This window comes from Colobus angolensis, unplaced genomic scaffold, assembly GCF_000951035.1.
Source record: "Colobus angolensis palliatus isolate OR3802 unplaced genomic scaffold, Cang.pa_1.0 Scaffold30, whole genome shotgun sequence".
Classification (NCBI taxonomy): Eukaryota; Metazoa; Chordata; class Mammalia; order Primates; family Cercopithecidae; genus Colobus; species Colobus angolensis.
In genome coordinates, this window is record NW_012116266.1 from 438,316 (window position 1) to 462,573 (window position 24,258).

The following is a 24,258-nucleotide window of genomic DNA, read 5'->3' on the forward strand; positions in this document are numbered from 1 at the left end:
TCCCAGCACTTTGGGAGGCTGAGGTGGGCGGATTGCCTGAACTCCTGACAGAGTTCAAGACCAGCCTGGCCAACATAATAAAACCCTGTCTCTACTAAAAATATAAACTATTAGCTGAGTGTGGTGGTGTGTGCCTGTAATCCCAGCTACCTGGGAGGCTGGGGCAGGAGAATCACTTGAACCCAGAAGGCAGAGGTCGCAGTGAGCTGAGATTGTGCCATTGTACTCTAGCCTGGACAACAAGAGCGAAACTCTTGTCTCAAAAAAAAAGGTAGGTAAGAGACAAAAGGTTCTTTTGAGTCCTTGATCAGCTTTCCGCTGAATACACAATTTAGTCTAGCTGGATGAATCCGCATCTTTGCTTTATGCAGTAGGGGAAAGGAAGCAATAAGAGATGCATTTGTCTCAGGTGAGCCTCAGAGGGGTGACTTTGAATAGAATGGGAGGCAGGTTTGCCCTAAGCAGTTTCCGGCTTGACTTTTTCCTTTAGCTTAGTGATTTTGGGGTCCAAAGATTTATTTTCCTTTCACTGTATATATGTAATATGACCCTTAGCTTTCCAATGACTCTCAGTTTTCTCCTTTGAGAAAGGCTTTCTCAAATAACAGGGACTAAAGTGATGTGATAAATTTTATTGTAAGCAAATCTTAATTCCCGAAGACCTAGCTCCGACCATGAATCATTAGACTCAGCGGTGGGTGACTGGGCGTGGGACAGCTCCTTAACTTTGCAACGTGGTTGTTCTAGAAGCAAACTTGGCCTGGGAGAACTTCTGGGCAGGTGTGGCCAGGGAGGTGTAGGGACTGGAGCTTTAATTTCCAACTATTTTTGTTCGTTTACTCTTGCTTTTCTGTCTGCCACTCCAGCACTCTGGCACTTACAGAATGAAGATCTACGAAAGAGATGAATTGAGAGGACAAATGTCAGAGCTCACAGACGACTGTCTCTCTGTTCAGGACCGCTTCCACCTCACCGAAATTCACTCCCTCAATGTGCTGGAGGGCAGCTGGATCCTGTACGAGATGCCCAACTACAGGGGGAGGCAGTATCTGCTGAGGCCAGGGGAGTACAGGAGGTTTCTTGACTGGGGGGCTCCAAATGCCAAAGTTGGCTCTCTTAGACGAGTCATGGATTTGTACTGAAGTATTTACATTCTCCACTTTTCTCCTTTAAAATCTAATAAAATATTTAGCTTGTGTTTCTGGCACTAGTAGAGCCCTGTCTTTCTATCTATTAAGCATTTATAAGTGATAATGGCACTCAGCCAAACATAGTAACATGTTTTCAAGATGGGAAGCAATCTTTTATAAGGGGAATAATGCAGGGATATTATTTCCAGCACTCTTCTAATGACAAACATGTAGGCTCAAATAAAAACTCAGTTCACTTGGGCTCAGGCCATTTGTAGTTAGTCTCACAAGGCCAGATTTGCAGCTACGGTGGTGAATTTGTGCTTTTTGAAACACCTCCAAGTTATCCCTCCAGGTTATTCCTATTGTCTTCCATAATAGTACAAGCCTTAGCTGATGAGGAAAGTTGTTCTCAGCATCTGGACTCCTACCTTAGCTCCATAAACAAACAAATAAATGAACTGGTCCACCACTCTTACCTATTGCACTCCTATCCTCCTAACAGTCACCATCCCTTTCCTCTCACTTCCACTGCCAATATCTCATTGCACTGTGAGATTTTCAGTCCAAATATAATTCACTGTGTTTTCACTATAGGTGCTTTGTGGAAGAATTTCAGGACATTTACAAAAACCACATGTGCACGGGGAAACTCAGCCTCATGTCATTTCAATAGAGAGTAAAGTATTATGATTACACATAGTAAATAATACAAAGTGGCCAGGTGTCGTGGCTCACGCCTGTAATCCCAGCACTCTGGGAGGCCAAGGTGGGCAGATCACAAGGTCGGGAGTTCAACACCAGCCTGGCCAACATAGTGAAACCCCGTCTCTACTAAAAATAAAATACAAAAATTAGCCTGGTATGGTGGCATGTGCCTGTAATACCAGCTACTCAGGAGGCTGAAGCGGGAGAATTGGTTGAACCCAGGAGGCAGAGGCTGCGGTGAGCAGAGATTGTGCCACTGCACTACAGCCTGGGAGACACAGCAAGACTCCATCTCAGAAAAAAAGAAGAAAATAATACTAAGTGGAAAATAAGCAATTGAAATTTTCTGGAAAACTTCGTTTGAGTGTATGTTTGTTTTCTTTGGTTTTTAAAAATGAATTAAGGTTAGCCAGGCACAGTGGCATGCACCTGCAGTCTCAGCTACTCAGGAGGCTAAGGCAGGAAGATAATGTTTGAGCCCAGGAGTTCAAGCCTAGCCTGAGCAACAGAGCAAGAGTTCGTCTCTTCCAAAAAAAAAAAGACTCAAAGTTGCTAATAAAAAATTATGGTACAATAAATTTTAAAAATTCAAAATAAGTGAATGAGGAAATTGGATCAGAGGCAAAACAAGAGTAGGAGAGATGAGATGGAGCCAAGCGTGAAGTTCGAACCCGAGTTGCATGCTGTGAGGTGCCATGTTCAGTGTAGATAGATCCAGACTTGGATCTAGCAGCCATCAAGGCAGAGAAGAAAACAAGATTCGACAATTAATTATTCAAGACAAGCCTAATCAATGTCAGTACCAAAACCTAAAAGAAAGTTTTCTTGTGAGTCCTCATAAGGAGAGTACTAAGTAGACACCATCCTCAACAACATCCTGCAGAAATTAAATAAAGTTTCGTGGATGTTCCATATAAGGTTCATCAATAAAACAAACAAATGGCTTCAGATCAAAATTTATTGGAAGCCCTCCATCCTTTGAGATTCTAATGAATTGCCTCAAATCCCATCTTACATGGGGTGAGAGCTTTGTGTACCCACTTCCACCAACATATCCATAACCTAATGTCTTTGGTAATTCTGGAAAAGGAATGAGTCGCTTATGCTTCTCTCAGGAGCCCCTCACTCTGAACTCCTGCCTCAGCTTTGGGTGGGGCATCTTGCCCTCCTATATGTGCTGCTATTCTGTCCTCATGCACCACGCTGATCCACATGCAGGACAGAGCTCCTTTTCCTTTAACTTCTGAACCATCTCTTACATGAGGTACTGATGTGTGCAGCTGGCTTTATAATAAAGGGTATGGGAGCACAGTGCAAGTTTACATCATAACAGTACATTGACACCAATGTAATATTAGATTGCCCCATAGGCTTCAACCTACTGCTGGGTGGTCTGCCTTCTCTCCCTTTCTTGTTCCTCTCTTCCTGGCTGATAGCCAAACCCACAGGGCTGTTCATATTTTTTTTTGTTTGTTTTTTTTTGAGATGGAGTTTCACTCTTGTTCCCCAGGCTGGAGTGCAATGGCACGATCTCGGCTCAACGCAACCTCTGCCTCCCACGTTCAAGCGATTCTCCTGCCTCAGCCTCCCAAGTAGCTGGGACTACAGGCACCGGTCACCATGCCCAGCTAATGTTTGTATTTTTAGTAGAGACAGAGGTTTCACCATGCTGGCCAGACTGGCCTCAAACTCCTGACCTCTGGTGATCCACCCACCTTGGCCTCCCAAAGTGCTGGGATTACAGGCGTGAGCCACCATGCCCAGCCCTGTTCATTTTTTATAGAACCCTCATCCATTCCATGTGCTCAAGGTCTCTATATCCAACACCCAAGGGGCTTATAAATAGACTAGTGTATGATTTGTTTCTTAAATTGGGTTATTTATTTATTTGAGACAAGATCTCACTCTGTCACCCAGGTTGGAGTGCAGTGGAACAATCACAGCCCATTGCAGCCTGCATCTCCAGGGTTCAAGCGATCCTCCCACCTCAGCCTCCCAGATAGCTGGGATTACAGCTCAGCTGATTTTTTTTATTTCTAGCAGAGACAGGGTCTTGCCATGCTGCCCAGGCTGGTCTCAAACTCCAGAGCTCAAGCGATCCTCTTGCCTGGGCCTCCCAAAGTGCCAGAATTATAGGTGTGAGCCACCACACCCAGCCATAAATTTGGTCATTTGTTTTGGTTTTGGGTTTCTGGGGTTTTTTTTTTATTGTTTTTTGTTTTTTTTTTTGAGATGGAGTCTCACTCTGCCACCTGGGAGGGAGTTCAGTGGCACAATCTCAGCTCACTGCAAGCCTCCCGGTTCAAGCAGTTCTCCTGCCTCAGCCTCCCAAGTAGCCAGGACTATAGGCACGCACTACCACGTCCAGCTAATGTTTGTATTTTTAGTGGAGACAGAGTTTCACCATGTTGGCCAGGCTGGTCTCAAACTCCTGACCTCAGGTGATCCACCCACCTCAGTCTCCCAAAGTGCTGGGATTACATGCATGAGCCAACCGCGCCTGGCCTACTCTGGGTCATTTTTGAGGGTGAAAGTATACATTATTAATAATTACACTGGGACAAGAGGCATGAACCAAGACTGTTCTAGGCAAACCGGGATGCATGTTTAGCCTAACTCTGTCTGTGTGTGTGTGTGTGTGTTACAGTTTAGTCTACTGTATGCGTGTATATATATAGAGAGAGAATACAAATATATATAAAGATTTATTTCCTGAAAAATCGTCAGAATCTAGAATTATTTAGTATTACTCTTCCTAAATCTCAGTTCTTTAACCTTTAAACTCGCAATAATAGTGATGGCTTCCTGGAGATATTAATCAGAGTCCTGTTTGTCAACAATAATATGTCAAACATAATTTAGAAAACCAAAAGCTCCTTAAAGTGCTGAATTTTACACCATTTTCCTAGAAGACATAAAATCACATATTTTGGCTGGGCAAAGTGGCTTACACCTGTAATCCCAACATTTTGGGAAGCCAAGGCAGGCAGATCACTTGAGGCCAGTAGTTTGAGACCAGCCTGACCAACATGCCGAAACCCCGTCTCTACAAAATTTAAATACAAAAATTAGCTGGGCGTGATGGCACACGCCTGTAATCCCAGCTACTATGGAAGCTGAAGCACGAGAATCACTTGAACCTGGGAGGCAGAGGTTGCAGTGAGCTGATATCACGTCACCGCACTCCAGACTGAGCAACAGAGACTCTATCTCTAAAAATAAAAGTAATTCACCATCTTTAGGCATGAAAATTATTCTAAAACATCTGAACTGAAAGGGATTAGAGTCCCCGCATCTCTTTGATCAAGTCATTATTCTTAGAAATGTGTTGCTCCTATCCCTTGGATACAGGCAAAGAAAAAGATGTTCTCCTCCTAAATCCAACATACAAAGAAAGTCAATACTGGGGAGTGGCCTGGGGAAGAGATTATGCCCAAACTAGCTCCTAATTCTACCCTTCACTCCACCTCTTCCTCCTCTGTTTAAAGTAAATCCTGGGGCCTCAAAGAGTGGAATGGAAGAAGAGATAATCTATAGAATCCCACTAATCTTTTCCCCATTGAGATGAACCAACAATTTGAGATAACCTTCGTACTCTACATTCCAGGTACCCTACACACACCAGCTTTTCCTGCGCAGCCTAGTTTGTCCAGATTTAAGTCTTTTTCTTCCTTTTTTCCCTCTTTCCTCCCTTTGAATTTATGACGTCCTCTTGCCTGTTTAATCTTATAAAAGGCCCACCAAGCAAAGATACTGAAGTAGCAGCTATTACATAAAGGAGTGCCAAGAACTGTTGTGTTGAGTTAATGCCCTCAAAGAGTTTCCCTCATTAGGGGCTGCTTCTACAATTTTCCTGCCCTGCTACCATGGGTTTAGGTGCTGATGTTAGTATGTGTCCCATTCTCACTCTTTCTGTCCTTGGAAGATTATTTTCTTCCTTGTGAGTTTGTCAAAGCAAAAGTGTCAATCACAACCACCTGCTGCTTAAAGAAATGCATTGTCAATTTTTTCCAAGAGGACTATTATTAGGACTCTAGCAGAGGTGGGTCGATGATTACCCCGTCTTCTTGTCCTTCATTACATGGTCATCAAAGACAAACTGAGAAAGACAACTAGATGCTAGGGCCTCTGTCACAGTGATCCTTGGTCCCTTATCCATTCTCTTTGGGACACTTTGGTCTACACGGTTACCACCTAAATGACCTCTGCTCATTTAACCAAGCACACAGTCAAGCACACACTGCATAACTGTTTGGTCATTATGGCATATACATTGATGGACCACATATATAATAGTAGTCCCACAAGATTACAATAGAGTTGTAAAATACCTTTTACCTAATGACATCATAGTGTCACATCTTAGTGCAACACATTACTCACAAATCTGATAATGCTGGTGTAAATAAACCTCCTGTGCTGTCAGTAGTATAAAAGTATAGCATATACAATTATATACATTACATTATACTTAACAATAAGCAAATATGTTACTGACTTATGGATTTACTATACATACTTTTTTTCTTGTTTTAACATGGAGTTTCACTCTTGTTGCTCAAGCTGGAGTGCAAGGCTGTGATCTCAGCTCACCGCAACCTCTGCCTCCGAGGTTCAAGTGATTCTCCCGTCTCAGCCTCCCGAGAAGCTTGGATGACAGATGTGCACCACCACGCCTAATTTTGTATTTTTAGTAGAGATGGGGTTTCACCCTGTTGGCCAGGCTGGTCTCGAACTCCTGATCTCAGGTGATCTGCCCACCTCAACCTCCCAAAGTGCTGGGATTACAGACATGAGCCACCGCGCCCGGCTTGCTATACTTTTTATCATCACTTTGGAGTACTATCTTCCTACTTATATTAAAAAAAAAAAAATTAACTGTAAACAGCCTCAAGCAGGGCCTTCACCAGGTATTACAGAAGAAATTATCATAGGTGACAAAAACTCTGTGTCCAGAATTGGTGAGTTCTTGGTCTCACTGACTTCAAGAATGAAGCAGCTAGACCCTCACAGTGAATTAAGTTACAGTTCTTAAACACAGTGTGTCCAGAGTTTGTTCCTTCAGACGTTCAGATGTGTCTGGAGCTTCTTCCTTCCGGTGGGTTTCTGGTCTTGCTGAACAGGAGTGAAGCTGCAGACCTTCACGGTGTTACAGCTCTTTAGGGCTGTGCGTCTGAACCTGTTAGTTTTTCCCGGTGGGTTTGCGGTCTTGTGGGCTTCAATGAGTTAAGCTGCAGACGTTCCTGGTGAGTATTAGAGCTCATAAAGGTAGCACAGACCCAAATAATCAGCACCTGCCACAGTCATTGTAAACAGCAAAAAAATAAACCTTCCACAGCACCTAAAAAGACCAAACCCATTGGCCACGGCCGCCTCGTGCAGCCTGCTTTTATTCCCGTATCTGACCCCACCCACATCCTGCTGATTGGTCCATTTTACAGAGAGCTGATTGGTCCGTTTTACAGACAGATGATTGGTCCATTTTACACAGAGCTGATTGGTCCATTTTGGCAGAGTGCTGATTGGTGCATTTACAATCCCTGAGCTAGACACAGAGTGCTGATTGGTGCATTCACAATCCTTTAGCTAGACATAGAGTGCTGGACAGAAAAGTTCTCCAAGTCCCCACTAGGTTACCTAGACACAGAGTACTGATTGGTGCATTTACAAACCCTGAGCTAGACACAGAGTGCCCAGTGGTGCATCTACAATCCTTTAGCAACAGAGTGCTAGACAGAAAAGTTCTCCAAGTCACCACTAGGTTAGCTGGTTACAGAGTACTGACTGGTGTATTTACAAACCTTGAGCTAAACACAGGGTGCTGATTGGTGTATTTACAATCCCTTAGCTAGATATAAAAGTTCTCCAAGTCCTCAATAGACTCAGGAGCCCAGCTGGCTTCACGTGGTGGATCCCGCACCAGGGCTGCAGGCAGAGCTGCCTGCCAGTCCCACACAGTGCACCCGCACTTCTCAGCCCTTGGGCGGCTGATGGGACTAAGCGCCACCGAGCAGGGGGCGGCGCTGGTAGGGGAGGCTCCGGCTGCGCAGGAGTGGACGGCCTGGGTGGTGGGCAGCGGTGGGGTAGGGGTCAGGGAGGCTCGAGCATGGGAGGCTGCAGGTCCCGAGCCCTGCCCCTCGGCGAGGAAGCTGAGGCCCAGTGAGAATTCAAGCACCGTGCCAGCAGGCCAGCACTGCTAGGGGACCCAGCGCACCCTCTGCAGCTGCTGGCCCAGGTGCTAAGACCCTCACTGCCGGGGGCTGGCAGCCCCCGCCTGCCGCTCTGAGTATGGGCCCACCAAGCCCATGTCCACCCGGAACTCGCACTGGCCTGTGATCCCTGTGCGCAGCTCCGGCTCCCGCCTACGCCTCTCCCTCCACACCTCCCAGCAAGCAGAGGGAGCCGGCTCCGGCCTCGGCCTCTGCCAGCCCAGAGAGGAGCTCCCACAGTGCCATGGCAGGCTGAAGGGCTCCTCAAGCGCTGCCAGAGTGGACGCCAAGGCTGAGGAGGCACCAAGAGCGAGGGCTGCTAGTATGTTGTCACCTCTCAGTTCCATGTGTGATTTTGCCCCTGAAGACCTTCCAGTGGGACAAGATGTGGAAGTTGATGATCCCGACCCTGTGTAGGCCTAAACTAATACGTGTGTTTGTGTCTTAGTTTTTCACAAAATTTTTAAAAGTAAAAGGCCAGGTGTGGTGATTTACGTCTGTAATCCCAACATGTTGGGAGGCCGAGGCTGGCAGATCACTTGAGCCCAGGAGTGGAAGGTTCTTGTATCAGTTCGAATCCCAAGAGCGCATCAACAGACAACACGAGGAGGTGTGGAGCAACATGCTGTTTTAATGAGCACCTGGGTGCAGGCGGGGTGAGGCCTAAAGTGGCGTCAGCACCAAGTGAGGACGGCGCAAAGGTTTTATAGTCTCCTGTAAACAGGAAGTGTCCTAGTCTGACGTAACTGCTACATTGTACCCAGATGGCCTCTTTCTAGATCTTGATCTTCAGGGATACTTATCTTCCAACCAGCTCTCTTCCTGCTTCTGCTGTCTTGCTGGTGCTCCCTGCTGACGCAAATGGCCTTGCACTTTGGGACTGGGCCTGAGAAGGGAGGGGTTACTCATCCCCTTAAGCTTTCAGACCTCAGGGAGAATCTTATAAGGAGTTTGAGACCACCCTGGGCAACATAGCAAAACCTCATCTCTATTAAAAAAAATATAGAAAAAAGTTTATATAATAAGGATAAAAAGAAAGAAAACATGTTTGTACAGCTATACAATGCTTGTGTTTTAAGCTAAATATTACTACAAAAGTGTCAAAAAGGTTTAAAATGTTTAAAAGTTGATGAAGTTACAAAGTTACAGTATGCTAATGTTAGTTTATTATTGAAGAAAGAAAAGCATTTTAAAATAAATGTTGTGTACCTAAGTGCACAGTGTGTATTAAGTCTACAGTGGTGTACAGTAATGTCCTAGGCCTTCACATTCATTCACCCTCACTCACTGACTCACCCACAACAACTTCCAGTCTTGCAAGCTCCATTCATGGTAAGTGTCCTATACAGGTGTACAATTTTTTATCGTTTATACCATATTTCTACTGTACCTTTTCTATGTTTACATTTGTTTAGAAACACAAATACTAGTGTGGTAGAGGCTGATCCATCTAGGTTTGTGTTAGCACACTCTATGATGTTCACATAACAATGAAATTTCTCAGAATGTATCCCACTGATAAGAGATGCATGGGGGAAGAGGAGACTAGAGAATGGAGGCATGGGCCAGGCGCAGTGGCTCACTCCTGTAATCCCAGCACTTCGGGAGTCTGAGGTGGGAGGATTGCTTGAACCCAGGAGTTCGAGACCAGCCTGGGCAACATAGTGAGACCTCATCTCTACAAAAAATAAACAAAATTAGCCAGGCGTGGTAGCAGGCGCCTGTGGTCCCAAATTCTGCTGAAGTGGGAGAATCCCCTGAGCGAGAGAGGTAGAGGCTGCAGTGATCCAAGATCACGCTACTGTGTTCCAGCCTGGGAAACAGAGCGAGACCTTATCTCAAAAAAAAATAAAAATGAAAAGAGCCAGAGAATGGAGGTGCAAGTGAGTAGCAGTGTTGCAGGCAAGTGTGAAGCCCAAGACCCTGCCTCTGCCCCCAGCAAGGCCCCTGGCAGGGCCAACGACTGCAAGCTGCATGGCAAGGGCCCAGGTCGTAAGGAATGGGCACATTCGGACATGAGAGTGGGGTTGAAAAATACAGGCCAGTAAAGCTGAATGAAATTGTCAGGAATGAATACACCATGGGCAGGCTGCAGATCTTTGCAAGAGAAGAGAATATGCCTCACATCATCTTTGCTGGCCCCCTGGGAACTGACAAAGTTGTAAGCATCCTAGACCCAGCACTGAAGGATGCCATGCTGGAACTCAGTGCTTCAAATGGCAAGGGCATTGATGTTGCGAGGAATAAAATTGAAATGTTTGCTCGACAAAAAGTCATCCTTCCCAAAGGTCAGCATAAGATCATCATCCTGGATGAAGCAGACAGCATAACTGATGGAGTCCAGCAAACCTTGAGGGGAACCATGGAAATCTGCTCTAAAATGACTCACTGTGTTCTTGCTTTTAATGCTTCAGATAAGATCACCATGAGGCTAGTGTGACAGCAGCATAGATGAAGGACCAGAGAGAGGCCAAATTTGGGGCTTGGACATCATGAAGAAGCTGTTGTAGTAGTCTAAGAAGATGAAGGACAGTTTTAGAATTCTACATTTGTGTGACTGGTGGTTCTTAGCTCCAGCTGCAGGTCAGCATCTCCAGTGGAGCTTTAAAGAAACTGCGAGTGTCCTGTTCCTACCCCAGCCAGACCGAATTGTCATCTGCCCAGAAGGGCCCAATGCTCAGCACACATTGTGATTCCAGAGTCTTCCTGGGCCTGGACTGACTCATCTGAGGGCTTGTGGCACATGGATGTCTGCCTTGGAGGTTCATTTCCCCATCTGGAAGCCCTGGCCAGCCAAAGCCATGCTGGGCCAGTGCTGGCTGAGGCCTCTGTCTGATTTGCACTTCAGTTGGGTGATTTGGGGAAGGATCTTAAAAATCTGGAGTTTGCTCTAGATTAGATGTTAGCAGACAGCAGGATTAATTTCGTGATTAGTTGCCTCAAGAAATATTACCCATGGGGAGGGGAGACTAGAACACAGATAAACCCGTAATCCATAAAGAAGTAGCAGTTAATCATTTTGCTTGAGAGACTGAGGGCTTGGGATTTTGAGAGTGGAGCATTGACTTTGTTTTTGTCTGCGCTTAGGCAAAGTTAAGAAGTGGCTTTATTGTATCTCATTTCATCAGGGTCTCAGAGTAGCCTTGTCTGAAGTTGTTATTCTGTAAGACTGTTATGTCTAACAGGGGAATAACATGTCCTTACTGTGAGTGCCAGGTCAGCATCCGAATGTCAGAGGCTGCTCTTTTGTCTCACTTTTTTTCTCATTAATCAGACTATAGTCCATGAGATAACTCATGCTCTGAGTGGTTATGTAATTTGCCATGGAGCTAATCAGTGAAACTTCTGAGTGCAGACGGCCTGAGTTCAAAGCTCACGCTCTTGCCTGTGAAGCTTTACGGCCTCCCTCGTGCTTGGAAAAGAAAATGCAATCTATAAAGCAATGCTTTATACTTTGGTTAATACTTTGACATTTAGCCCTGTTTTTACCACATTTCTCTTAAGCACCTGCTGCCAAAAAGGAGTGGCGCCACCAGCATGGCTGGGCTGTGTGGATTATGCAGCTACATTCTTGTAATCAAAGAGCCAATAGGGTGATGCCAGCCTCTGAGGGAAGCCTCACTGCCTTCCCATCTCTGTTCAGAGGCTACTGGATCCCAGTGCATAGTCCTCCACTACACAAAGCTGACCGATGCCCAGACCTGTGCAAAGTTGATAAATGCTAGAGAGAAGGGTACAGTGCTGTACACTGACTTTGGCCTAGAAGCCATCATCTTCATGGCCCAGGGAGACATGAGGCAGGCCCTGAATAACTTGCAGTCCATCTTCCCGGGATCTGGCTTCAGTTACAGTGAGAATTTGTTCAGGGTCTGCGACGAACCCCACCCCTACTCATGAAGGAAGTGATCCAGCATTGTGTGAATGCCCATGTCAAGGAAACCTACAAGGAAGGATCAGAGAGAGGCCAAATTTGGGGCTTGGACATCATGAAGAAGCTGTTGTAGTAGTCTAAGAAGATAAAGGAGAGTTTTAGAATTCTACATTTGTCTGACTGGTGGTTCTTAGCTCCAGCCGCAGGTCAGCATCTCCAGTTCACCTATAGCATCCAGGCTACTCACCAGAAGATGTCATTGGCAATATCTTCCAAGTGTGTAAAACTTTCCAAATGGCAGAATAACTGATAAAGTGGAGTTTGTCAAGGAAATTGGATAAATTGGATACACTGGTATGAAAGCAGCAGAGGAGTGAACTCCCTTCTGCAGACAACTGAGCTCCTGGCCAGGCTGTGTCAGAAGACAATGGCCCTGGTGGCCAGTTAGAGCAGAGGCTTTATTGACTGAGTTACAAGCGTCCTCGTCCCTGGAATACAGGAGGCACAGCCTTCTGAAGTAGGGGGCATGGGTAGGGAATGCCATCTTAGGCTGGTGCCAGCATACACCGTACTTTAAATCCTCGTGGTTTTCTTTTTTTTGAGATGGAGTCTCGCTCTGTCGCCCAGGCTGGAGTGCAGTGGCCGGATCTCAGCTCACTGCAAGCTCCGCCTCCCGGGTTCACACCATTCTCCTGCCTCAGCTTCCTGAGTAGCTGGGACTACAGGCGCCCGCCACCTCGCCCGGCTAATTTTTTGTATTTTTTTAGTAGAGACGGGGTTTCACCATGTTAGCCAGGATGGTCTCGATCTCCTGATCTCGTGATCCGCCCGTCTCGGCCTCCCAAAGTGCTGGGATTACAGGCTTGAGCCACCGCACCCGGCCCCACCCTCGTGGTTTTCACGTTGCTTCTAGCTGATCTCTGCTCCACGAGTGTTTGCATTCAACCTCAGACTCACTGATGAGGTGATGGCGCAGGGCAGAAAGACTCAGAGAAGCTCAGGGCAGGCACCTCATCTCTGTGTGAGTTGGCATTTAGCTAATAAAACCTTGCAGTGTTTGTTGTAAGGTGACCTCATGAGGCCTCAAGGAAAACCAGCTTCCTGTCTCTGCCCTCGCTTGTTCCTCTCCTTTCTACTTGTGGCTCCTAGCAGCCTGCAAGTAAGAAGATGACTAGTTAGTAGATTGGACAAACTAAACTCGATTCTTCTAGAAGCATGAAGGGACCAGTTCCCCAGGGTGAGGGCAGAGTTTGCTGTAATTTCCTATTTAGATAGACTTCTCAGAACCAGGGCCATGAGCCCTTCAGGAAGGGCTTGCTGAGGGGGTGCCAACTGGCGTGGCACCACACAAAAACTCCAGCATGATGCCTTTCCCATGTTTTCGAGGGAACTCTTGCCTGTCGCTTTAGAATTCCCAGTGAATTTTATATTAATTTGCAGAATTGCCTCTTTATTTGCAAGGGTACTATTTTTTCCCATTTTTTAAATTAAAATGTCAATCGTATATTAAAAAAGAGATGCATGACTGCATAAGATACCACCGTATATTAATTGCTAAGAAGCAGGAAGGTGGGTGGTAAAATCAACTGCTGGCTGGACCTCAGACACCAGCAAAACTCTAGAATTGGCTACTGCTGTTGTAACATTAATTTCTCATCTCAGAAGAAATAAAAATTAGAATTACTTAGGAGTGGGAGGACTTAGGGCACAACACAGCATTCCCAGTTTTTCCCTTTTGCTTATTATCTCCGCTATGATAAAGTCCCATTATGGCCGGGTGTGGTGGCTCACACCTGTAATCCCAACACTTTGGGAGGCCGAGGCTGGAGGATCGTTTGAGCTCAGGAGTTTGAGACCAGCTTGGGCAACATGGCAAGACCCCATTTCTATTTTTTTTTAAGCCCGATTAAATCAGCCAGGCACGGTGGCTCACGCCTGTAATCCCAGCACTTTGGGAGGCTGAGGCAGGCAGATCACCTGAGATCAGGAGTTCAAGACCAGCCTGGCCAACATGGTGAAACCCTGACTCTACTAAAGATACAAAAATTAGCTGGGCGTGGTGGCAGGTGCCTATAATCCCAACTACTCGGGAGGCTGAGGCAGGAGAATCACTTGAACCTGGGAGGCAGAAGTTGCAGTGAGCTGAGATAGCACCATTGCACTCCAGCCTGGGTGACAAGAGCAAGACTTCGTTTCAAAAAAAAAAGCCCCATTAAATCGATCAAGTACGGGGTGCCTGTGTCATCCTACACACTGAAAGTTGCACATCCTGAGCTTTGATGTAAGTGTGTTATGCCTGTGTATGTTGAGCATTTGAAATAGGCTCCATAGACCACGATAACAATACATTTCAGACAAGGGATGACTTCCACACATCCCCCCTCCCAGGCATTTATTGAGTATCCTGTATGTGCCAGTCCTCTATGCCAATTAGTGAGAATACAAAAATAAAGATGGAATAGTCCCTGCCTTTATGGGGCTCTCCCATCTATTTTGAGGGACTGATGTCTAAACAAAATAATTAGATAAGTGATAGTTACCATTATAGTGGTATGAACATGAGGCACTATGGAGGCAGTATTTAATTCAGCCCAGAAGATTAGGAAGGGTTCAGGAAAATCTTTTACAGAGAAACTGATGCTTGAGCTGAGACTTGAAGAAAGGGCAAAATTTCTCTGGTTGAAAAATAAACTGGTGTCTCATTGAGAAGGATCAATATGTTGAAAAACAAGAACAACATGAAATAATGTTGTGCATTTGGGAAATGACAAGTGGTTTGATGTGATCAAACAGAAAGCATGGGGACAGACAGAGGAGGCCAGGTCTAGGATGCCATGCTAACGGATCAATATTGGATCCTGGAGACAATGGGAGTCTATGAAATATTTCAAGCAAATGAACAGCATGACTTGATGTGCTTTGATTCTCATCACTCCAGCATCTGGCCGAGTGCAGTTTGGAGGAAGACAAGACCGGGCAGTCAGGAGGCTGTTGAAAGTCCAGCTGAGATACGATGAGACCCTATGTAAGGCAGCTACAATGGCAGGGGTTTTGGGGTGGGGGGTAGTTGGGGCAGAGGAGAGAAGGAGAAAGATTTGAAAAAAGGTTGGAGAAGACTATGCCATTCTGGAACAAGAGCAACGTTCTGGGATATGCATTTTCTGGCCCCTTTATTGCTTTTCCTTTCTTCTTACCAGTGCTCTAATTTAAGTGCTGGTATCTCTGCTCTGATTCTCTCACTGTGTACATATGAAACTTTATAGAACAAGAAAGAGTGCTACAAAGCAGAGAGCACATCTGCCTTTTGGTCTAAAGAGAATGTTAGGCGGGGCACAGTGACTCATGCCTGTAATCCCAGCACTTTGGGAGGCCGAGGCAAACAGATTGCTTGAGGAGATCAAGACCAGACTGGGCAACATAGTGAGACCCTGTCTCTACATAAAGAAAATACAAAAAATTAGCTGGGTGTGGTGGCATGTACCTATAGTCCCAGCTACTCAAGAGGCTGAGGTGGGAGCTTGAGCTTGAGTGTGGGAGGCAGAGACTGCAGTGAGCTAAGATTGCATCATTGCACTCTAACCTAGGCAACAGAGCAGAACTCTGTCTCAAAAAATACATAAATAGAATAAAGAGAATGTAGTACAATTCATAATAAGGCATTGCCTGGGGATGGCTAAAATACGTGATTTCCTTGTCAAAATATAAAGGGATAAAACACAGCAGTGTTTTGACCCAAGAACTATTTGGTGCTTGTTAAAAATACAGGTCTGGACTGGGCACGGTGGCGCATGCCTGTAATCCCAGCACTTTGGGAGACCGAGCTGGGTGGATCACCTGAGGTCAGGAATTTGAGACCATCCTGGCCAACATAGTGAAACTCTGTCTCTACTAAAAATACAAAAATTAGCTGCATGTGGTGACGCACGCCTATAATCTCAGCTACTCAGGAAGTTGAAGCAGGAGAATCACTTGAATCCAGGAAGCTGAGGCTGCAGTGAGCTGAGATCGCACCACTGCACTCCAGCCTGGGTAACAGAGCGAGACTCCGTCTCAAATCATAAATTAAATAAAATAAAAAATAAAAATACAGGTTCTGAGGTCTTCTCCTGATCTAATGATGCAGGATTTGGCCAAAAGGTCAAGATGGTAATTTGCGTTTTTGACGTGCAAGGTGATTCTTAGGCACACTCGAGTTTGAAAACCACCTGACGGTTTCTGAAGTCCCTTCCAAGCCTAATTTTTCCTTAATCACAAAATGGCTTCATAGAGGATAAATTTTTTTCAGGAATCTTTGAAAGGATTAAATACCTTTGAGAGAGATAAACAGGATAAAGTCAGCCTTAACAATGTCACTCTGTTACTAATAACATGTATTCAGTGTTCATTTGTGCCAAGTTTGTGCCAAATGCTTTATACACATAATCCCACTTACTCATGTCAATGTCCTTTAGCTAAAGGCCACCAGGGACACATCTGGCTTTAAACAAGTTGAGCTTATTACTTGTTGCAGCAAGGGAGGACGTTCTCCTTGGGGAAGCATGGAGTGTCTCAGTAAAAGAGCTTAGAAAGAAATTGTTAATAGGATTTGCACTTCAGTTGGGTGATTTGGGGGAGGATCTTAAAAATCTGAAGTTCACTCTAGATTAGATGTTAGCAGAAAGCAGGGTTAATTTTGTGATTAGTTATCTCAAGAAATCTTACCCGTAGGGAGGGGAGACTAGAACATGGATAAACCTGTAATCCATAAAGAAGTAGCAGTTAATCATTTTGCTTGAGAGAGTGAGGGCTTGGGATTTTGAGAGTGGAGCATTGACTTGGTTTTTGTCTGCGCTTAGGCAAAGTTAAGAAGTGGCTTTATTGTATCTCATTTCATCATGGTCTCGGAGTAGCCTTGTCTGAAGTTGTTATTCTGTGAGACTGTTTATGTCTAACAGGGGAGTAACATGTCCTTACTGTGAGTGCCAGGTCAGCATCCGAATGTCAGAGGCTGCTCTTTTGTCTCACTTTTTTTCTCATTAATCAGACTATAGTCCATGAGATAACTCATGCTCTGAGTAGTTATGTAATTTGCCATGGAGCTAATCAGTGGGCCTTCTGAGTGCAGGCGGCCTGAGTTCAAAGCTCACGCTCTTGCCTGTGAAGCTTTATGGCCTCCCTCACGCTTGAAAAAGGGAAAGCAATCTATAAAGCAGGATACAGTACTTCTCAGTCTTAGGCCCAGTGACCACAGAAACCTTTCCCTTGCTTGTTATCGTAAGTTCGCCACCAGGACGGATTTCTAGTTAGATGACTTGCCCACGAAAGGCAAAGAAAGAGCTGTCTTAAAGCATTGGGTTAACGAAGTCAAAACTAGCCAAGATACGAATCTAGATTTGTGTCCTGCCCTGGACTGGAAAACTGTGTAAAGACAAAAATTTAAGGTAGAGCAGTCTCTGCCATCCAGGGAAATGAGTCAGTGCTTGTGGCATTCTACGTCAACAACCTCTCTGGAATCCTGGAGCAATTCTATAATGGCATAGATCTTTCCCAGAAAATTCACAGGAAATTACTCAATCATATAGAGAGAGCCATGAATTTCGGGTCAAAAGTTCAGACTGATGCGCAGATAAATTTAGAAAACAGTAACAATCCAAATAAAAGCAACACAGAGCAGTATGTGCAGGACAGCGTTAGAATATACCAGAGAACAAGGACACAATCTACAATCATTTCCACTGAATGCAGCATGTTAAAGAGATGCATAAAATCCCCTTACCGCCGAGGGCCCCTTTTGTGTTGTTCTTGCCAACGCAGCAGCCATCCTGCTATATAGACTGGCTGTGCGGCCGCAGGCCCCATCACACTGAACTTGCATCATCCGTGTCAACCAGCCATGGGGAAGGTGAGCAGAACACAAAAAATAAAATGAAAAAAAAAATTGCCATTATATAATGCCTGTTAAGAGCAAATAATGCAATTCGGAACGATTCTTCCTTTGCAGATCACCTTCTATGAGGACAAGGCCTTCCAGGGCCGCAGCTACGAATCCACCACTGACTGCCCCAACCTGCAGACGTATCTCAGCCGCTGCAACTCCATCCGGGTGGAAAGTGGCTGCTGGATGCTCTATGAGCGTCCCAACTACCAAGGTCAACAATACTTGCTGCGGAGAGGGGAGTACCCTGACTACCAGCAATGGATGGGCCTCAGTGACTCCATCCGCTCCTGTTGTCTCATCCCCCAGGTGAGTTTTCTAGATTTCCATCATGCCCCCGGAGTGTCCCCACTGTATGTTCAATGTGGGTCACAGGGAGGGAGGTTTTCATTTAAAAACTCCTAAGGGTTAGATGGACATCAGAGACCTGCATAAGCCAGATAGATAACATGGACAAAAACAGCAGAGAATGTAAGGAAGAACCCACTTGGAGGAAGAATCCATTTTACTTTAAATTTGTGCTACCAATAAGTCAATTAAAAGTGGTCTGTAACAAATGTAATATCATAATGGGATATAAAACAAAACTTGCAAATGGGAAGCTGGTTGGGCATACAAAGACGGTATTTTTAACAAATTGTTTTGCCTATAGAAAAAGAATTTCTGATGAATGAATTAGATAGGTTCCACTGTGGACAAGTAAACCTTCAAAGCTGTATTGTTAATACAGGCTATTCAAAGGTTGTATCCAACTTTGGAAAAGGTAATTTTTCTTAATTTGAAAAATCAGCTAAATTCTCATTCCAAATGACTATTTAAATTAACTTTACACTGAAATACAAGATTTTTTAAATCTTACTTTAGTGGTAAATTTATATGTTTATAAATTTGGGAGATAATACTCTTACTAAAAGAATACTAGTCAAAATAAATTATTTCTATTTTTTCCCCAAATGTAGTTTGAATTAACACAGGTAATTAGGAATCAAGATATCTGAGTTCTTGATGGATTCTAACTCAGCGTTTGAACCTCTTAAAAATTCTATCTCCTAAATAAGAATGAATTTCAGGTCAAAAAGAAAATGAGCATAGCAGTATTTAGGTGCTAGTGGAAGACAGATCCATGCGCAGCATCCACAGTAATCTACATTTTACACTGTCTAAATTTGACATTGACAATTCCATGCCCTACCCTACCAAGTTCATCTGTTCTTTGGTTGGACAAATTCCGGAAGAGATTCATTTGCTTTTCTCTATCCTTCTTTCTGCGAACCGAGTAGACAGGCTCCCACAGGCTGCGGCTGTACGAGAGAGAAGACCACAAAGGCCTCATGATGGAGCTGAGTGAGGACTGCCCCAGCATCCAGGACCGCTTCCACCTCAGCGAGATCCGTTCCCTCCACGTGCTGGAGGGCTGCTGGGTCCTCTACGAGCTGCCCAACTACCGGGGGCGGCAATACCTGCTGAGGCCCCAAGAGTACAGGCGGTGCCAGGACTGGGGGGCCATGGATGCTAAGGCAGGCTCTTTGCGGAGAGTGGTGGATTTATACTGAAATAGCTTAACACTACCAATTTCCCAATTTGGAACCTAATAAAGATTTAGTCTGCATTATTGGCAATTGCTGACTTCTGTCATTCTTTCATTGTGCAAATCAGTTCACCTTTAAATTTCTTTGTCAAAAGTTAAGAAGTGAATGGGGCAGGAGACAGGGCCTGTTGGAGAAGAGCTTCAAGGTAGAGTGAGTTTGAACAAGCCTCGGATGTTGGGGTGGAGCCAGGGTGTAGCCTGCCTGAGAAAGAAAAGGCAGGGCAATGCCAGAGACCTGGGAGAGGCTGACTGGCGAGAAGGGAGGCATTCAACTAAGTACCTTGAGGAATAATAGTTCGGAATTTTCCTTCTAACCAAAACTGTGGGTCAGACAAAAGGCAAAGTCAGATGAGTGGTGAGGGCAAACTTAACTTGGTCGACAGCCTGATTAGACTATACAAAGGATTGTACTTTTGTTTACTTTCAGGCACAGTATTATATAAGTAATGCCAGAGCCACCACGGCCACTGCCGTACCTTTGAACAAAGTTAAAGACCATTCATCTCCTTTTGAAAATGACTCCTGTCCAGGACTGTAGCTCTTGGTCAGTACTACCCCTGGCCCAAATGCTGTGTCAATTACAGAAACTGCACATCAGTTTCATGGTGACCAGCTATTGCAAATAAATTAATAAGAGATACACATCAATCTTTTAAATAGATTTGCATGGTATAGTGTACCCCAAACATAAAAAGTAACTACAGAAAACATCGTTCTGCCGTAAGGACACATGTATATATGTTCATCACAGCACTATTCACGACAACAAAGACATGGAATCAACCTAAATGTCCATCAATGGTAGGCTGGGTTTTACAAAGTGGTACATATACACAATGGAATACTATGCAGCCATAAAAAAAGAATGAGACCCTGTCCTTTGCAGCAACGTAGGTGGAGCTGGAGGCCAATATCCTAAGCAAACTAACACAGGAACAGAAAACAAAATACCTCCAGGTTGGAGAGGATCGAAAAACTACCTGTCAGGTACTATACTTATTACCTGGGTGATAAAATAATCTGTACACCAAACCCCCACAACACACAATTTACCTGTATTACAAACCTGGATATGTGCCCCTGAATCTAAAATAAAAGTTAAAATAAATAAATAAGTCCTGTAACTACAAAACGGGCCCAAATTTAAAGGTGCATTAAAGAAAGCCATAATTTCTGGAGTCTTTGATTAAACTAAAATCTGCTTGCTCATAAGCAAAGCCCTAAAAAGTTTCTTTTAAAAGAAAAGAAAGAAAAGAAAGCAATTGCAAGTCTTTTCATCAGTAGAGAATTTAACTTTAAAATTTCCCTTCAAAGTAAAAGTCCTCCCATAATCTTACTACTGTACAAATTCTATAAAGAAGTTGAAGAGAGTCCTTCTGATGCCCCTCATTGCTAACTCCCATTTATAGTTGGTGGGCACCCTTCTGGGATTTTCACCTTGTTTATATAGCTCTCTCATAAAACACATGCTTCTTTTCTTTACAAAAATGGAATCATGCTATACATATTAGTCTGCAACTTGCTTTTAAAATGTATTATAATATGGACATATATCTAGGTGAGTACCTTATTCTGTTTCATAGTTGAATTGCATCTCGTTGTTTGGAGGTCCCTTAGACCATTTCACCATTTGTCCACTTAAGTGACTGGGCTTTTCCAATGTTGCTTTGACCAACAATGCTGCAAAGAATGACATTGTACATATATGCTAATCCTGACATGCCATAATTTTAAAAAGATAGTGACCTAGAAGTGAGACTACCGGCTCATACTGCAAATTTATTTTATTTATTTTTTGAGACATGGCCACACTCTGTTGTCCAGGATAGAGTGCAGTGGCACAAACACAGCTCACTGCAGCTTCGACCTCCCAGGATCAAGCGATGATCCTCCCATCTCAGCTTCCTAAGTAGCTGAGGCTACAGGTGTGCACCACCATGCCCGGCTAATTTTTTCATTTTTTATAGAAAGGGGGTCTCACTACGTTGTCAGGGCTGGTCTTGAACTCCTGAGCTCAAGTGATCCTCCCACATTGGCCTCCAAAAGTGCTGGGATTACAGGTGTGAGCCACCACACGCAGCCACAAGTTTATTTTCCATTTCAATATCCTCCATTTATTAGCCACTAGAGACTCAACTTCTCTGAGTTAGGATCCTTACCAATTTTTGAGCACCTACCATGCACCTGCTATATGTAGCAATGAGGATGAAGAAAACAATCAAAACAAAACAAAAGAAAAAGGTATTTCGCTACCACTGCAGAGCTCTACATAGAAATAATACAAAAAAAAAAAAAAAGAAGAAGAAGCCAGAAAATAAGAATTAAAATAATTTGTATTGCACATAGTTGGTGTTTAATTCATAAATACCACTTACAAAGATTTATGACTCAAAGACAAGACAAAGTACTTCCATGGGTTGACACAGGGCTGTGAGCAATTCTTTGAACATGAAAGAAGCTGGACACAGGTCATTTTCCACTCCAGTGCTCTTTCCAGTCCATCAAACTGTTCTCTTCCAGGCCAATAAATACTTTCTAAAGTCTTCCTCGAGTCCAGCTTCTAGACATTTATTCCTTCCTCTCCCTGCACCATTCCAGCCATAGCTCCCCTTTGTGTTCATGCAATTAATTTCCTCTGAGTCAAAGGCCTTGTGTACTCTCGCTCGTTCAGAGAACAAAGGTGTATTCTAGATCCTACTAGAAATAAGTTTCTTAGGAATTTGGCTTTATTTTATAACAAGCTAAGAGATCATGTTTTTCTGTTTCGCACATATTACTTTTCTAATTTCCTCAAACGTAGATATTTCCCTTTTAAGTTCTTTCTGAGATTAAGCATCTTAGAACTAACTATTCTCTCTTTTGAATCACAGCACCACCATTAGCTAAGAGAAAAACATCTAATTCTCAGCTACTTCTAGGCATAACTGTAACAAAATCAGACCCAATATCGAAGATCCATGTTTGCTGTGTGTTTTACCATAATAAAGGTTCAAAATTCTGTGAACTCTCTTGATAAAATGTTCCAATTTCTTACACCCTTTCATGATGACGTTCTCTTAAAGGACTAAACTTGACATTTTCAACATTCAGTTAAGCCCATTTCCTTCCTATTAACAATCAGTATTGAGTCTTGTGGCACGTAAGTAATACTGTTGTTCTGACAGATTAATTTAATTTGCCTTATTAAGAGTCTTTGCTTTTTCTGCTCCCCGATTTAAACTTTTTTTGTTTTTCCCCAACCTATACAAACAAAAGCGTGAACTATATGTGAAATAGCTGAAGCTCCACTTCTATTATAAATACACAATGTCCCAAATTACCTTTTTACAAACATTCTCAATAGCATCAGCCAATGATAGCAATCCGAACACTCCAGAGAGAATGCGACCAAAACCCACAGTGAGCCCCGCGGACTAGGACAGCAAAGAGAAAAAAGAGAACACGAAAATGCCCTTGCTCCCCTCTGCGGGCCCCTTTTGTGCGGTTCTTGCCAACGCAGCAGCCCTCCTGCTATATAGCCCCGCCGCGCCGCCGCCCCACCCGCTCAGCCCCGCCGTGCGTCCAGCCAGCCATGGGGAAGGTGAGCCCAGCCCGCGCCCCGACCCCCGGGAGCTTCCTGTATCGCGGGGGCGGAGACTGGGGCAGGTGCAGGCCTGTGAGCCCCACCCGCTCAGCCCCGCCGTGCGTCCAGCCAGCCATGGGGAAGGTGAGCCCAGCCCGCGCCCCAGGCCCCGGGAGCTTCCTGTATCGCGGGGGCGGAGACTGGGGCAGGTGCAGGCCTGTGAGCCCTTGCCTTGCCTCGCCTTGCCTTGCAGATCACCCTCTATGAGGACCGGGGCTTCCAGGGCCGCCACTATGAATGCAGCAGCGACCACCCCAACCTGCAGCCCTACTTGAGCCGCTGCAACTCGGTGCGCGTGGACAGCGGCTGCTGGATGCTCTATGAGCTGCCCAACTACTCGGGCCTCCAATACTTCCTGCGCCGCGGCGACTATGCCGACCACCAGCAGTGGATGGGCCTCAGCGACTCGGTCCGCTCCTGCCGCCTCATCCCCCACGTGAGTGCAGCCTTATGGCAGGACCCAGGCCCTCAGGACGCTCACTGGATGGTTTCAAGCAAAAGTTAAACATTAGAAGTAGTGATGAGTCACAGTAACTGAGAGTGGACAGAAGATGAACTACAGTGGATTAAGTCAATGGAGTTTGCCCCTCACAAAGGCAAAGTGTTACCCAGATACCAATTACTCACAATTAATCCACAAATATTTATTGAGTAGGAATGTGTCACCTGCCCTAGGGGTTATATAAGACTTTAAAGTCCTGTTCTGGAATTATTTAGAATGGAGTTGTAGAAAAACCACTAATACCCAATAGAAGAATAAATGCTACAGGGTAGGGCAGTTACTGAGCAAACAGGGTAATTTCTTTTGAGACTTTTTCCCCTTTTTGCTCCTCTCTTGCACATTTTGGGTTTTCCCAACCTATGTGAGTAAGACTTTCCTTCAATGGAGAGCAACACAGATATTTCACACAGGTGCCACGTATATCCCATATGTGTGTGAGAACACTAATGTTTATGAAAAATTCGTCCTTGGACTTACTGATTTTTTCCCCATTTTTCTTCATTGCATTCACAAATTATTGACTTATAATTAATTGTTCTTTAATACATTACCTTAATATTTAATATTTAATAGTTTAATATATTTAAAATACTTATATTTTAAAAAGAAGGCTTATATATTTAACATATATTTATCTCATTTATTTAAATGATGCATTATCATTTAATTCAGTATATTAAATTATATATTTAATATATTTAAATGCTTATATTT

General features: G+C 44.4%; 3 protein-coding genes, 1 long non-coding RNA gene and 1 pseudogene across 6 annotated transcripts in view; 4 read left to right on the forward strand and 1 right to left on the reverse strand.

Moving 5' to 3' along the window:
* Positions 1-1,207, forward strand: part of CRYGB (crystallin, gamma B) — a 4,136-nt gene extending 2,929 nt beyond the window's left edge. For both annotated transcript variants that reach the window (XM_011949839.1, XM_011949838.1), the window contains exon 3: positions 867-1,207. In XM_011949839.1, the coding sequence (XP_011805229.1) occupies positions 867-1,142 (276 nt within the window). In that variant the 3' untranslated portion in view covers positions 1,143-1,207. The remainder of the gene's footprint in view (positions 1-866) is intronic.
* Positions 1-24,258, reverse strand: part of LOC105517351 — a 43,066-nt gene that overhangs the window by 14,317 nt on the left and 4,491 nt on the right. The window contains exon 2 of the long non-coding RNA XR_001002654.1: positions 10,437-10,561. This is a non-coding gene — a long non-coding RNA (uncharacterized LOC105517351). The remainder of the gene's footprint in view (positions 1-10,436; positions 10,562-24,258) is intronic.
* On the forward strand, positions 9,919-12,366 carry LOC105517349 (annotated as a pseudogene).
* CRYGC (crystallin, gamma C) lies at positions 17,759-19,451 on the forward strand. Its single transcript, XM_011949837.1, has 3 exons — positions 17,759-17,799; positions 17,899-18,141; positions 19,113-19,451. The coding sequence occupies exons 1-3, from the start codon at positions 17,791-17,793 to the stop codon at positions 19,383-19,385; spliced, it is 525 nt and encodes a 174-aa protein (XP_011805227.1). The 5' UTR covers positions 17,759-17,790; the 3' UTR covers positions 19,386-19,451.
* Positions 22,955-24,258, forward strand: part of LOC105517347 (gamma-crystallin D) — a 2,938-nt gene continuing 1,634 nt past the window's right edge. The window contains exons 1-2 of one of the 2 annotated variants that reach the window (XM_011949836.1): positions 22,955-23,000; positions 23,236-23,478. In XM_011949836.1, coding sequence (XP_011805226.1) covers positions 22,992-23,000; positions 23,236-23,478 — 252 coding nt within the window. In that variant the 5' untranslated portion in view covers positions 22,955-22,991. Of the gene's footprint in view, positions 23,001-23,117; positions 23,127-23,235; positions 23,479-24,258 lie in introns of those variants that run through there. The other variant, XM_011949834.1, reaches the window with a different exon arrangement.

What these genes read in the sequence shown, in the direction of transcription:
- CRYGC (XM_011949837.1), top strand. An exon ending in CCTGTTGTCTCATCCCCCAG is followed by an intron (nt 18,142 to 19,112) that starts GTGAGTTTTCTA and finishes CGAACCGAGTAG; the next exon opens with ACAGGCTCCCACAGGCTGCG.